At 47.2% G+C, this 13,642-nt stretch overlaps 1 protein-coding gene across 1 annotated transcript in view; it reads right to left on the bottom strand.

Annotated features, from left to right (window-relative positions):
* LOC148479034 (extracellular serine/threonine protein kinase FAM20C-like) overlaps positions 1-13,642 on the bottom strand; it is a 118,692-nt gene that overhangs the window by 60,038 nt on the left and 45,012 nt on the right. Inside the window, exon 2 of the mRNA XM_088455045.1 lies at positions 12,326-12,498. Coding sequence (XP_088311171.1) covers positions 12,326-12,498 — 173 coding nt within the window. The remainder of the gene's footprint in view (positions 1-12,325; positions 12,499-13,642) is intronic.

Genomic DNA, 13,642 nt, shown 5'->3' with positions numbered 1-13,642 from the left:
TGCACCCACCTCACACTCCTGTTAGTGCCCATCTTCTAAACCCACTTCACACTCCTGGAAGTGCCCATCTCCTGCACCAACCTTACACTCCTGGTAATGCCAATCTCCTGAACCCACCTCACACTCCTGGTAGTGCCCCTCTCCAGCACCAACTTTACACTCCTGGTGGTACCCATCTCCTGTATAACACACACGTGTGCGCGCATACACACACACACTCCTGTACAACCCCCCTCACACTCCTGGTAGTGCCCATCTCCTGCATATAGCCCTCCTCACACAAACACACACACGTCGATTTCCTGTTGTGGTGTTCTTCAGTGTCCTTAAACGAGTTCACAGCTCATCAGGTGCTGCCGATGTAACTGGTCTCGGGGGTGTATTCCAGGGTCCTCACTCGGTGAACGTGATGAGCCGGCTAGGGGTAAGAGCAGACCCTGTCGAGTCCAGAGGAGGTGACTTCCCAGGAAGGAGGGAGAAAATGGCGCCTAGTTCCTGTGAGCCACAACCGTTTATCCCCCCCTTCACACACCCAGCGGTCTTTCCTGCAGGGCACGTCGAGGATTGTCAGGTGGCCCGAGCGCTCTCCGGTGCTATCCCTCAGAGAGAGACACGGAGTTTGAGCTACACCTCCCAGTGCACTCCAGCCCAAGTCCATACTGCTTACTCCAGGAACACCTCCTGAGCGGTCACTTCATACCACACAATTATGCAGCACCTATAAACTATTCTAATGTGGGAGGCCGCACCAGCTACCATATACAGTCAGGTCCATAAATATTGGGACATTGACAGAATTTTCATATTTTGGCCTCTATTCATCACCACAATGGCTTTGAAATGAAACAAACAAGATGTGATTTAACTGCAGACTTTCAGATTTAACTTGAGGGTAATTACATCCAAATCAGGTGAACGGTGTAGGAATTACAATGGTTTCTATATTTGCCTCCCATTTTTTATGGGGCCAAAAGTAATGGGACAAACTAAACAATCCTAAATCTAACTTTCACTTTTTAATACTGTGTAGCAAATCTTTTGCAGGCAATTACAGCCTGAAGTCTGGAACGCATAGACATCACCAGACGCTGGGTTTCATCCCTGGTGATGCTCTGGCAGGCCTCTACTGCAAATGTCTTCAGTTCCTGCTTGTTCTTGGGACATTTGTCCTTCACTTTTGTCTTCATCAAGTGAAATGCATGCTCAATCAGATTTAAGTCAGGGGATTGACTTTGCCATTGCATAATATTCCACTTTTTAGCCTTAAAAAACTCTTTGGTTGCTTTTGCAGTATGCTTCGGGTCATTGTCCATCTGCACTGTGAAGCGCCGTCCAATGAGTTCTGAAGCATTTGACTGAATATGAGCATATAATATTGCCCGAAATACTTCAGAATTCATTCTGCTGCTTTTGTCAGCAGTCACATCATCAATAAATACAAAGGAACCAGTTCCATTGGCAGCCTTACATGCCCACACCATGACACTAACATCACCATGCTTCACTGATGAGGTGGTATGTTTTGGATCATGAGCAGTTCCTTTCCTTCTCTTCTCTTCCCATCACTCTGGTACAAGTTGATCTTTGTCTCATCTGTCCATAGGATGTTGTTCCAGAACTGTAATGGCTTTTTTAGATGTTGTTTGGCAAACTCTAATCTGGTCTTCCTGTTTTTGTGGCTCACCAATGGTTTGCATCTTGTGGTGAACCCTCTATATTCACTCTTGTGAAGTCTTCTCTTGATTGTTGACTTTGACACATATACATCTACCTCCTGGAGAGTGTTCTTGATTTGGCCAACTGTTGTGAAGGGGTTTTTCTTCACCAGGGAAATAATTCTTTTGTCATCCACCACAGTTGTTTTCCGTGGTCTTCCGGGTCTTCTGGTGTTGCTGAGCTCTCCGGTGCGCTCTTTCTTTTTAAGAATGTTCCAAACAGTTGATTTGGCCACACCTAATGTTTTTGCTATCTCTCTGATGGGTTTGTTTTGATTTTTCAGCCTAATGATGGCTTGCTTCACTGATAGTGACAGCTCTTTGGATCTCATATTGACAGCAACTGATTCCAAATGCAAATGACACACCTAGAATCAACTCCAGATCTTTTACCTGCTTAATTGATAATGAAATAACGAGGGAATAGCCCACACCTGTCCATGAAATAGCTTTTGAGTTGATAGTCCCATTACTTTTGGCCCCTTAAAAAGTGGGAGGCACATATTGAAACTATTGTAATTCCTACACCGTTCACCCGATTTGGATGTAATTACCCTCAAATTAAATCTGAAAGTCTGCAGTTAAAGCACATCTTGTTTGTTTCATTTCAAAACCATTGTGGTGGTGAATAGAGGCCAAAATCTGAAAATTCTGTCAATGTCCCAATATTTATGGACCTGACTGTAGCTATATCTTGGACATACCCCCACACTGAACTCAAGGGTCTCCAGACCTCACTCTCCCTTTTTGACTTATACTTTGGATTTGATTTTATTAACTATCTGCTCCATTTATCCCACTCTTTATTTAAATTTTATTCCTATACTTTTGTTTACAGTCTACAATTCCAATTGAGTACAGACCACCCCACTGGACTCACTAGCATAGACTGATTACCAGTAGCATCGCATATGTCTGTATATTTGTTATTCATCAGTAAAGTATTGCCTTTAAACATTTATTCATGAGTTGATCCCTACTTACACCAACTAACATTGTAGCCAGCTATCTACCAATACCTGGCACATATCATCATTAATAGGGATATTGGGCCTGATTCAGAGCCGGACGCTCTGACCAGAGCGCTCGCTCTGAATCAGGGCCCTCCTCCATGAAAATGGAGCGGCCTCCTGGCCGCTCGCATAGCTGTGGGTGACCACCCACAGCATATGCGAGCGGCCAAAAAGATGGTCGCGATGGTCTTGACCATCGTGACCATCGGACTTGCGACTGAGACCCTGCGGTAGGGTCTCCCTGCCACAAGCCCTGGAGTGATTTTGGCTCTATCAGAGCCAAAATCACTCCCACTGACACCACTAGTGATGTCAGTGGGGCCGGCTTCAGATGGTAGGCGTTCCCACGGGAACGCCTCCGTCTGGCAGGCACGCCACCGGCACGCCCACCAAAGGGGGCGTGCTGTCAATCAACATCGACAGCACGCCCCCTTTGGTGCGAGACCCGGAGCGATGGAAAGCCCGCCGCTCCCCAGGTCTCGCGCATGCGCACGACGGAGCTCCCTCCGTCGTGCGCATGCGCAGTGGGGAACATCGACCCACTTGCGAGCGTACTGCCGCTCGCGAGTGGGTCTGAATGACCCCCATAGAGCGCATTTAATTGTTACAATAACTAACATATTTGCATTATTATGGTGTCATTACTATATGGGCACCACTACATGGGCATTACCTCAGGTGGCAGTACTATAGGTGCACTGCTAAAGGGGGCATTACTATAGGGGCACTGCTGCAGGGGGCATTACTATGGGGGAATTACCAGGGGGGCGACAAATACTGTCTTACCCCTGGTAACAAAAATCCTAGTTTCGGCCCTGGCTCCAGACAGAGGGGGGGAAGGTTAGGGTTAGGCACTAAGGGAGGAGGGTTAGGGTTAGGCACTAAGGGGGGGTTGGGTTTAGGCACTTACCGGGAGGGTTAGGGAGTGGGGTAGGGAGGGATAGTATTAGGGTGCAGGAAAGGAGGGTTAGGGTTAAGGGGTGAATAGGGCAGAGGTACAGTACTTATTGTTCCCCTGACAGGATTGTAGGCATTGGGATGCCGCTGTCAGTCTATTGACAGCCAGGATCCCGACTGTCAGCATATCATACCCAACCCATGGGTTTTTCATTTCACTGCAGATCTTTGCTTGGAGCAGGGCCAGATTAACAATGGGGAGATGGTGGGGCTGATAGTGTAGGGGCTGTACTCCCCCTAGTGGCTCTCGTCACACCCACACAGCCATGGTTACAGCTCCTCCCCTGATTAGTATAGGCTCTTAAACATTTTCAGCCCCAGGCCATTGTGACACTTAATCCAGCCTTGGCTTGGGACCAAGTGATGGGATTTATGATAATGCTAGTACATTCCCAAACACTAATTTAATCCATTGCCTAATTAGGGTATTTGAAAAAACTTGGTATTTCTCAAAATGTAATCCATTGCCAATGTCAGGTAAAGGGAGGAGAGAGTGTGAGCGATAGGCTGAGAGGCACATAAATTTCAGCTATATAACTCATTTTCACTAGAAAGGCTTTGTAACATCCTGCTTCCTGCACACAGAACATATGGACCAATCACTTCACATATTATAGCCCACAGAAATGTGGAAATGTAAAAATAATATTTTATGGCATTCCATTCATTTAGATTTAGTCCCAACGGGTTGGGCACGGGATCCTAGTGGTCGGGATGCCAGCAGTCAGAATACTGACAGCGGCATCCCGACAGAATCCTAACGCCTGAATGTAAGTAGCCTAACCTTAACCCCTAACCTTCCTCCCAACCCTAACCCACCTTTCCCCCAGCCTAACCCTCACCCCCCGCAGCCTAACTCTAACACCCGCGCAGCCTAAATCCATCCTGTCCTAAACACTCATATGCTAACAAGTTCTTATGTATATATAGCCATAATTGTTTGAATTATTTTACTAAAAATGTTAACATCATACCTTTGGGTAAAACATTGTTGGGCCAATGGTAAAATATGGGTTACTGCAGGGGCGGAACTAGCAGCGGTGCAGCCGGTGCCTTGCACCGGGGCCCGCTGTAGTGCAGGGGCCCATGGCTGCCTGTATCCACAGCGCCGCTGCCCGCCGACTTGACCCCATTAAGTAAATGGTTGGAGCCGGAGCGGGCCTACTTCGGCCGCTCCGGCTCCAACATGACAGAAACAACCGCCTTGGCCCAGCCCCTTGTTATGACTCAGCGCACGTGACGTCATGACGTCACGTGCGCCGTGTCATAACAAGGGGCCGGGCTACTGGATCGAGAGAAGCTGCTGATCGAGAGGAGCAGAAGAGGGAGAAGGAAATAAGGTAAGTGGCGGTGGTATTGGGGGGAAAGAGGCTGAGACACATGTTGGGGGAGGAAAGAGGCTGAGACACACGCTGGGGGGGGAAGATGCTGAGACACACGCTGGGGGGAAAGAGGCTGAGACACGCTGGGGGGGAAAGAGGCTGAGACATGCTGGGGGGGAAGAGGCTGAGACACGCTGGGGGGGAAGAGGCTGAGACACGCTGGTGGGGGAAAGAGGCTGAAACACATGCTGGGGGGGAAGATGCTGAGAAACGCTGGGGGGGAAGAGGCTGAGACATGCTAGTGGGGGAAAGAGGCTGAGACACATGCTGGGGGGGAAGATGCTGAGACATGCTGGGGGGGAAGAGGCTAAGACACGCTGTGGGGGAAGAGGCTGAGACACGCTGGGGAAGGAAAGAGGCTGAGACACGCTGGGGGGGAAGAGGCTGAGACACGCTGGGGGGGAAAGAGGCTCAGATACAATGGGGGGGCAAAAGAGGCTGAGACACGCTGGGGGGAAGAGGCTGAGACATGCTGGGGGGGGAAGAGGTTGAGATACGCTGGGGGGAAAGACACTGAGACATGCTGGTGGGGGAAAGAGGCTGAGACACGCTGGGGGGGTAAGAGGCTGAGACACACACTGGGGGGGAGAGGCTGAGACACACACTGGGGGTGGAAAGAGGCTGTCACACTGGGGGGAGAGAGGCTGAGACACACACTGGGGGGGGAGAGGCTGAGACACACACTGGGGGGGAAAGAGGCTGAGACACACACTGGGGGGAAGAGGCTGAGACACACGCTGGGGGGAAGAGGCTGAGACACACGCTGGGGGGGAAGAGGCTGAGTCAAGCTGGGGCTGGGGGGGAAGAGTTTGACATTCTGGTGCTGGGACACACGCTGGGGGGAAGAGGCTGAGACACACGCTGGGGGGAAGAGGCTAAGACACACACTGGGGGGGGAAGAGGCTGAGACACACGCTGGGGGGGAAAGAGGCTGAGTCACGCTGGGGCTGGGGGGAAGAGTCTGACATTCTGGTGCTGGGACACACACTGGGGGGGAAGAACGAGGCAGAGACACGCTGGGGATGGAGGGAGAATGAGGCTGACACGCTGGGGCTGGGACACACCCTGGGACTGGGGAGAGAGAATTAGGTTCACACGCTGGGGCTTGGGGAGAGTATGAGGCTGACACACTGGGGCTGGACAGACTGGATTTACTGACTGGGGGGGCAGTGAGGGGTGGTGAAAAAACAAGGCTGGGCAGCAGGACAGACACTGGATTTAATTACTGGGGGGAGTGAGGGGTGGTGAAAAAATATTGGGGTGCGGGGTGCCAGGAATGAGCGGGGTGGGGCCCAAAGCATATTCTTGCACCTGGGCCCACCACTCTCTAGTTCCGCCACTGGGTTACTGCCCAGTGATGCAGCTCCAGTCACCCAGGCCCCTGCTTTACCCTCAGTAGGGCAGAGCGGGGGCCCTCCTAGGGATGTATGCAGTATGCAGAAAAGTCCCAAATGGGGAAGCCAGAGAGCAGAGCACTGGTACGGTAACCTGGTAAAACCAAGCTTGGTTGCGGCAGCACGCACCCCCTACAGTAGCAGTAATTCTGCCATTAAAGAACCCAGTCATGGAAAATTGTAATTTCATTTTTCTAAAATAAATACTTTCCACAAGAGCGTCTGTGCTGTTCACACACACTGATGATCACTTTAAAGATCTATGAACTATTTCAGTTTGGAAAGACAGTAACATAATGAAATATGAAATACTTTAATGGAATCTTCATTAGATTCTTCATTTTCATGTCTCCAATGTTTAAATGACCAGAGGAAGATTTAAACTTTGAATTCCTAGACATGCACATAGGCCCTGATTCAGAGCCGCTCGTAAGCGGCCGCTCGTTCGTTCTGACCGATGTTCGCACATCTGCGCATGCGTACGGATTTTAATACGCATGCGCGAACCAGTCAGTGCGGCCGAAAATCGTTTGTTCGCTATATAGCAAATGCCTGCTATTTTGAGTGACAGAAGGAGGCGTATGTGGGTGGTAACAGGGGAAGGTGCTTGAAAACAGGGGTGTGGAATTCGAACGCAGGCGTGCTTAAAGGTCAAAACGGGCGTTTTAAGGGAGTGCATAATTAATACAGCAGCGTCATTGACCACGTCACTTGTTTTTTTTTTACTCAGAACTGTTCGCAAAATAGCGGTTGAAAAAACCAGTCACAAGAATAGCGAGCAGTTCATACGCTGTTCGATGTACTCGATTAATCTAATAAATAGCGGACATGACGTATGGTGCGAGCGGCAAGGGGGCGTATTTTTCAAAATTACAACCGCAAGTTTTGCTCGCTCGTTCAGACTTAGGGGCGTGAACAGACCGCAATTAGCGAACGGTTCATTTGAATAGCCACCCCTTGTTTTAGAACGAACGACCGCAAATAGCGAGCGGCTCTGAATGAGGGCCATAATCCAGATAAGCTACTCTGTGTATTTCATTAAATGGTATCACTAACATTAACATCAACTCATTCTCAATATAGCTTCTTGTAGTTATTCATTCTAAATGTCAACTGAATTTTTTTTCTCTGTTGGATCAATTTCATTCCATGCAATTAGTGTTTAAGCACTTTAGCACTTCCTGTGTTAGACAAATGATATTAACCTATTAATTGTCTGGAAAAGTGAAGTATTCTGATATACCTGAAAAAAAGAGGCGCATATTATAAACCTGTCCACATAGCTCATAAAGGGGTATCTTTATTAAAGTGAAACTGCAGGAAATCCTCCAAAAATAGACTTTTTGGGGGATCATCACAAAATCCAGTATTCTCAGCATCTAAGAAGGAAAGACCACAGCGTATATCTCCAATATCCGCAATGGTCCTTCCAGTTCCAATAACAAGAGCAGCCTACATAGGTTTCTATGAGGGATGCTAAATTGTTGGATTTACCAGCCTTGGCACCGCTCCGTCTAATGCCATTTGAAGATGGCATTAGCCCATTGCAGCCTATGGGCTACTTTTTTTTGCAAATTTTACCGGAAATTAATTTTAATTTTACAAATTCAGGTGAAAATTTCTTATCGCATCAGCATTAAGAATGCAGATTGTAAAATAAAGCCTAACGTCCTGCACAGGCTGGATTCTTTATAACTACACCTGTGATTTTGGCCACCTGTAGAGGCAGAAGTACATGGGAGAGTGAGGGGGGGGGGGGGCCTGGGAGGAAGAATGATGCACCTGTTGGGTGCTGTCTGATGCAGCCCCCGGGAGACATCAATTTCCAGGAACGGAGGAGGCCGTTTCTTCAAAGACACCAAAGTAGTGGAAATAGGAGGAGAGATAGGGAGTGTAGACAGAAAGCAACTCGGTGCAATGTTAGCTGGGAACACCACATCATCAAGCAAAACCAATGCAGCACAGCAGAGTCCACTAAGTTCTCCAGAGAGAGAAGTAACTCGTAGAGTGATTGCTGTGGAGTAATGTGCTGCAAGGAACGGAAAAGATAGAAAGGGTAACACCATTCTAGTGAGAACGGAGGCAATGAGAAGGACTACCAATTCCTTACAGTGAATTGCAAGTGTTACAGAGGCAACTGCATGTTTGACAGCGAGAGCTACCAACCTTAAAGAAAAAGGTAACAGTCTTGCCGAATGAACTGCCAATCTAACAGGAAGAGTTGCCAGGTTTACTAAACTTGTCTGCCTGAATCATAGTATTGCCAGACAGTAAGTTGCCAGAGGTACAGTACAAGCTGCCAGAGGTCCTAGTGATTCCAGGCCCAGTCCAGAGGACCAAAGGTAGTCCAGTCCAAAGGGGGTCTAGTCCATTCCAAACAGAGTCCAGGTCCTGTCCAGAGGGAGTTCAGATCTGTTCCAGGTGTTTGCTGAGCGTACTGTTCATTCCATGTACCTGCTGTTACTGTTTTCATTATTAACTTTTATTTATCAGGTGTAGTACAGAGCAATAATAGAAAACAGGCTAAACCAAGTAACAGTATAAACAAAATAAATAAGCATGGTAATCATAGTAATAGCTTCCATTGTCTTCATGTTGCCACCACGGGGTGTAGTAACAATTCGCGGTTAGGTTGCGGGGGGGGTAAGGGGGGGCTTAGGTTATGGTTAGGTTGCTCGGGGGAGGGTTAGGGTTAGGCTGTGGGAGGGGAGCATTAGGGATAGGCTGTGGGAAGGGAGGGTTAGGGTTAGGCTGCAGGGGGGTGGTTTAGGGTTAGGCTGCGGGTTATGAGGGTTAGGGTTAGGCTGTGGAAGGGAAGGGTTAGGCTGCGGGAAAGGTAGATTAGGGTTAGGGGGAGGATTAGGGGTTAGGGATAGTATACTTACGTCCTTGTGTACTTACGTAATTATTAAGTGATAAAGGGGCATATGTATCAAAGCTTGATGTTAGATAATATTGTGAGATATACAGTATATCACCAATCAATCAGCTTCTAACTTACATTTTGCAGACTGTGTTTAAGAAATGATAGTTTGGAGCTGATTGGTTGGTTATATATATTTCACAATTTTATCTCACATCAAGCTTTGCTACATATGCCCCATTGTGATTTTTTATGTACTAGAGCCATTGCACGCATCTTTGTTTTCTACTGAAAGCTCACATTAAAATTATTCTACTGTGCTTGCTTCCTGTATAAGAGCTTTCATTAAATAGTATTTTTTTCAATATCTTGGAGTGTAATGAATTCTGATATGCAGACATCAGTGATGGCACACAATGTGCACTATATATCTTTCCCAACTGTTTATTTTTGGTCAGCAATTAGACTAATAGGCAGTATTCAGAGGTGGACACAATTTTGCTGTTGGACGCAGTGGAGCAAATTTTTGCCATTGCCCATATGTCACAGCCACACTGCGCATACACAGCCATTGATTAGAGAAGGTGGATACCGTGAGGATTTATTTGCATAGTAGGTGACAGGTAATGACCATCAGTGGAGTCACTATAGGTGGTTATGCATGGTGGGCTACAAAAGGGGGTGTGGCCTCAAAAGTCATGTTCCCTGCTGTGTGTCATTTTGGGGGCGTGACACATTTTCGGCACATTGGGGGCTTGCCCAGTGCTCCACCAGCTGCTCGGCAGCCCTCAGCCTCTCCCTGGCCTCTCTGCATAGTGTGGCTGCTCCGTGCCACTGTCTGAGGGGGTGACACCAAAATAGCAGAGCAGCTCAGCTATTTTGGTTTCACCCCCTCGGATGATGTCACCCGATGTGGCACGCATACCCCTAGTGAAGCCACTGATGACCAATTTGGGGGAGATAACAGGGGGTTGGCTACAAAAATGTAGGCATGTGTCCTAGTCAGCCATTGTGAATTCTGCGTTTTTAGTTGAGGAGGACATTCTGAGACACCATATGATTGCTCAGAAGTGTGTCTTTTGTACGTAATCAGATCAGAGATGCCAGTGGTAGCCAACTTTGTACACAAGACAGAAACTGAGGGCCTGATTCAGCAGCGTACGCAATAGCGATTATGCATGCAGTTGAGCGATTGTTTGCCATTGCGCATGCATAGAAGCCACATTGCGCATGCACAGCGATCACATTGCGATTATGGACGCACAAAGGAATCCATCGCAAAGTCAGTGACAGGCTGTCAGCGTTTGGGGATGGTAACGGGGTAGTAGTAAAAAAAACTCTGGTGTGTCTGTCTGAATGCTGTTTCATGGGTGTGCATAAATTAGCCACTGCGATTGCATGCGCACCTTGAGTACTCATTGCGTGCTACAAGATTTGCAGCTTCAGCAGCTGGTCAGACCCATTGTAAATGATGCGTGACGGGCTGATGGTACCAATGTTTATGCAGAAGTGCGAGGTTGGATGGATGTGAGAAAGCAGCAGTGGGTGTCTTTATGCTGGCTGAGCTGTGGCAAGCATTGGCATACCTTTGCAGCTGTGTTGCGTGCAAATTCGCAGTTGCAATCCATACTGAATGAGGTCTTGAGTTATTAGCATATTTTTGCAAGCCCTAAATCATTAGCATATTTTCTGATGTCATCCTTATCCACAAAAGTCAGACGCTCATTACAGTATACACTTTATTTGTTTTCTATCTTTTTTTTGGATGTTTTGGAACACCCCTAACAATCTGTACATGTTCTTAAGCAATTTTGTAATCCATTACTCTAGCTCAGTGATGGGCAACCCATGGCTCTCGAGCAGCTATTCAGAGGATGCAAACCCTTTGTAGCAGTCTGTTCTATTACGGAGGCATGCAGCGATAAGACATGATGATGTCACATTGCTGCATGTTTGTCACGTGGCAAACAGGAGACAGAGCTCAACTTGTGACTGAACCTGCAGCCACAAGGAGGACACAGTCGCAGATGCCAGACGCTCCGCAGCAAGGTAAGAGATGTATTTTTTTTTTCATTTTAATTTTATTTGTGACATGTGGGGGCGGAAGGGGGGGGGCTGGAGTGGCCCGTGCATTGGGAGGGAGTGTGGGGGAGAGTGGCTGGACTGGTCCAGGGAGAGAGGTGGGCTAGAGTGGCAAATGAGGGTCTGCTGTTGTGACACATGAGGGGTTGCTGGAGTGACAAATGGGGGGCTGGAGTGACACGAGAGGGGCTGCTGAAGTGACACATGGGTGGAGTGACACATGGAGGGGCTGCTGTTGTGACACATGAGGGGTTGCTGGAGTGACAAATGGGGGGCTGGAGTGACACGAGAGGGGCTGTTGAAGTGACACATGGGTGGAGTGACACATGGAGGGGCTGCCGTTGTGACACATGAGGAGTTGCTGGAGTGACAAATGGGGGGCTGGAGTGACACCAGAGGGGCTGATGAAGTGACACATGGGTGGAGTGACACATGGAGGGGCTGCTGTTGTGACATATGAGGAGTTGCTGGAGTGACAAATATGGTGTATTTTATGTGGATCTGTTTTTTTCAATGTTTTCTATATTGCTCTGGCTTTTTTCTTTCCTCTTAACAGTTACCTCAAAGTAAAAAGGTAAAAAATGTTTTATATTGAAAAGATTATTATGTCAATTATGTATTATTTTCGGAGTGCTGGGTTTGCCACCAGCCGGACTAAATCCTCGGGTGTGGCACACTATCACACACCTACAAAAGTCATACCAGGCTGACACAAGGCCATGCCCCTTTTTTTGCACGCGCGCCTCCAGCACGCACATGATCTCAGCTCTTTGACATACCTACAGCTATTTTTGAGCTCTTTGACTCTGACTGGTTGGGCACCCCTGTGCTAGCTCATATTATTTAGCTATAGAATAGATCAAAAACACAAGAATATTCTGTAGATAAGATGAACAGAGATCTTTAGAGAGGTTGTTACCAGAGTTAAGAATGTGCTGTGTTGCTATTTCTTTAAGCAGGACAGGAATAAGAGGATCTTGTCTTGGGTATAATGCATATCTGTTAATTCCTATGTGAAATTTCAGCCATGTTGGGTAAGTGTCAGCAGCTGCATCACCTGTGGGAAGCTCAAACTTCATTCCAGCACTAACCCTACAGATAGATATAAGATAGAAACAGAGTTACAATTTTACCATTCAAGTTATATAGGTTAATTTAAATATTTTATAACATAATTATGCAGCTGACATTGTAAGTCATAAAAGTCATTTCATTAGAATATAAATGAATAGTGCTGCAACATAGGTACTAATTGATGACATACAATTTATCCAAATTTATATTATCACAATATATAAAAAATAATGTCATTTAATATATAAAATGTATAAGGGCTATATACATGGTATATTTGGACATATTAACATATAAAGTTCTAATGTCGTCTACTCATCAGATTTTTAAAAAGTAGACTAAGCAATTGAAACATTAGCGAAAAAGTTTGCCAGTCCTGATATGGCGGGCCCCACATTTCAGGATTCTACCCATAATATTTGCCTTTTTGCTGATTACAACCTGCTATTTGCTACCCACCCCAAATCCTCATTGCCAGCAATCCTTACCCTATTAGACCCTAAAGATCGATTTTGATCGATTGTAATAAATTTTAATTCCATTTTGTGTTTCAGAATCTAAATCACACATTTACTAACAGATGATGTTTGACATTGTTTTTTAAACAATGTCAAAAATCATCTATTAGTAAATGTGTGATTTAGACCCTGAAACACAAAACTGAATTAAAATCAGTTAAAATCTATCAAAATTGACCTTTACTAAATATACCCCTTAAGACTCAAAAGGATCTGTGTCACTGTAGTATTGTCTTTGTCTCACTGTGCAGCGCTGTAAGCATACTGAGCAAGTATATGTTCTCCGTGTTAGTTAAGGACCCCCGTACTTGTATAGCGTTCCCGCTAGGCTGTTTTAGCGGGGCGCGGCGCATGCCCTCCTTCTGGAGGGCAAAAAGCACCCTGCCCTCCAGGAGGAGGGCAAAAAGCGCCCTGCCCTCACAGCCTGCGGGTGCCGGTCTCACCCGCGGGACGCAGTGTCCCGCGGGTGGGGAAACATGCGTTGACCCGGTCACCGCCGGAGAATAGACGCCAGGCGCATGTGCCCGGCATCTATTCTCCCTTTCTGCAGCGCTTGTGGGCTGCCCGGCATGTCCGTAAGCGCCGGGCACGCCCCCAAGTATGACAAAAATGGGACGCGTCTGATAGACATGCCCCCTTTTCAT

The sequence above is a fragment of the Taudactylus pleione genome, unplaced genomic scaffold (genome assembly GCF_031769625.1).
Source record: "Taudactylus pleione unplaced genomic scaffold, aTauple2 ptg000642l, whole genome shotgun sequence".
Classification (NCBI taxonomy): Eukaryota; Metazoa; Chordata; class Amphibia; order Anura; family Myobatrachidae; genus Taudactylus; species Taudactylus pleione.
The sequence above is the reverse complement of the archived record's forward strand: the minus strand, read 5'-3'. Positions and strand labels throughout refer to the sequence as shown.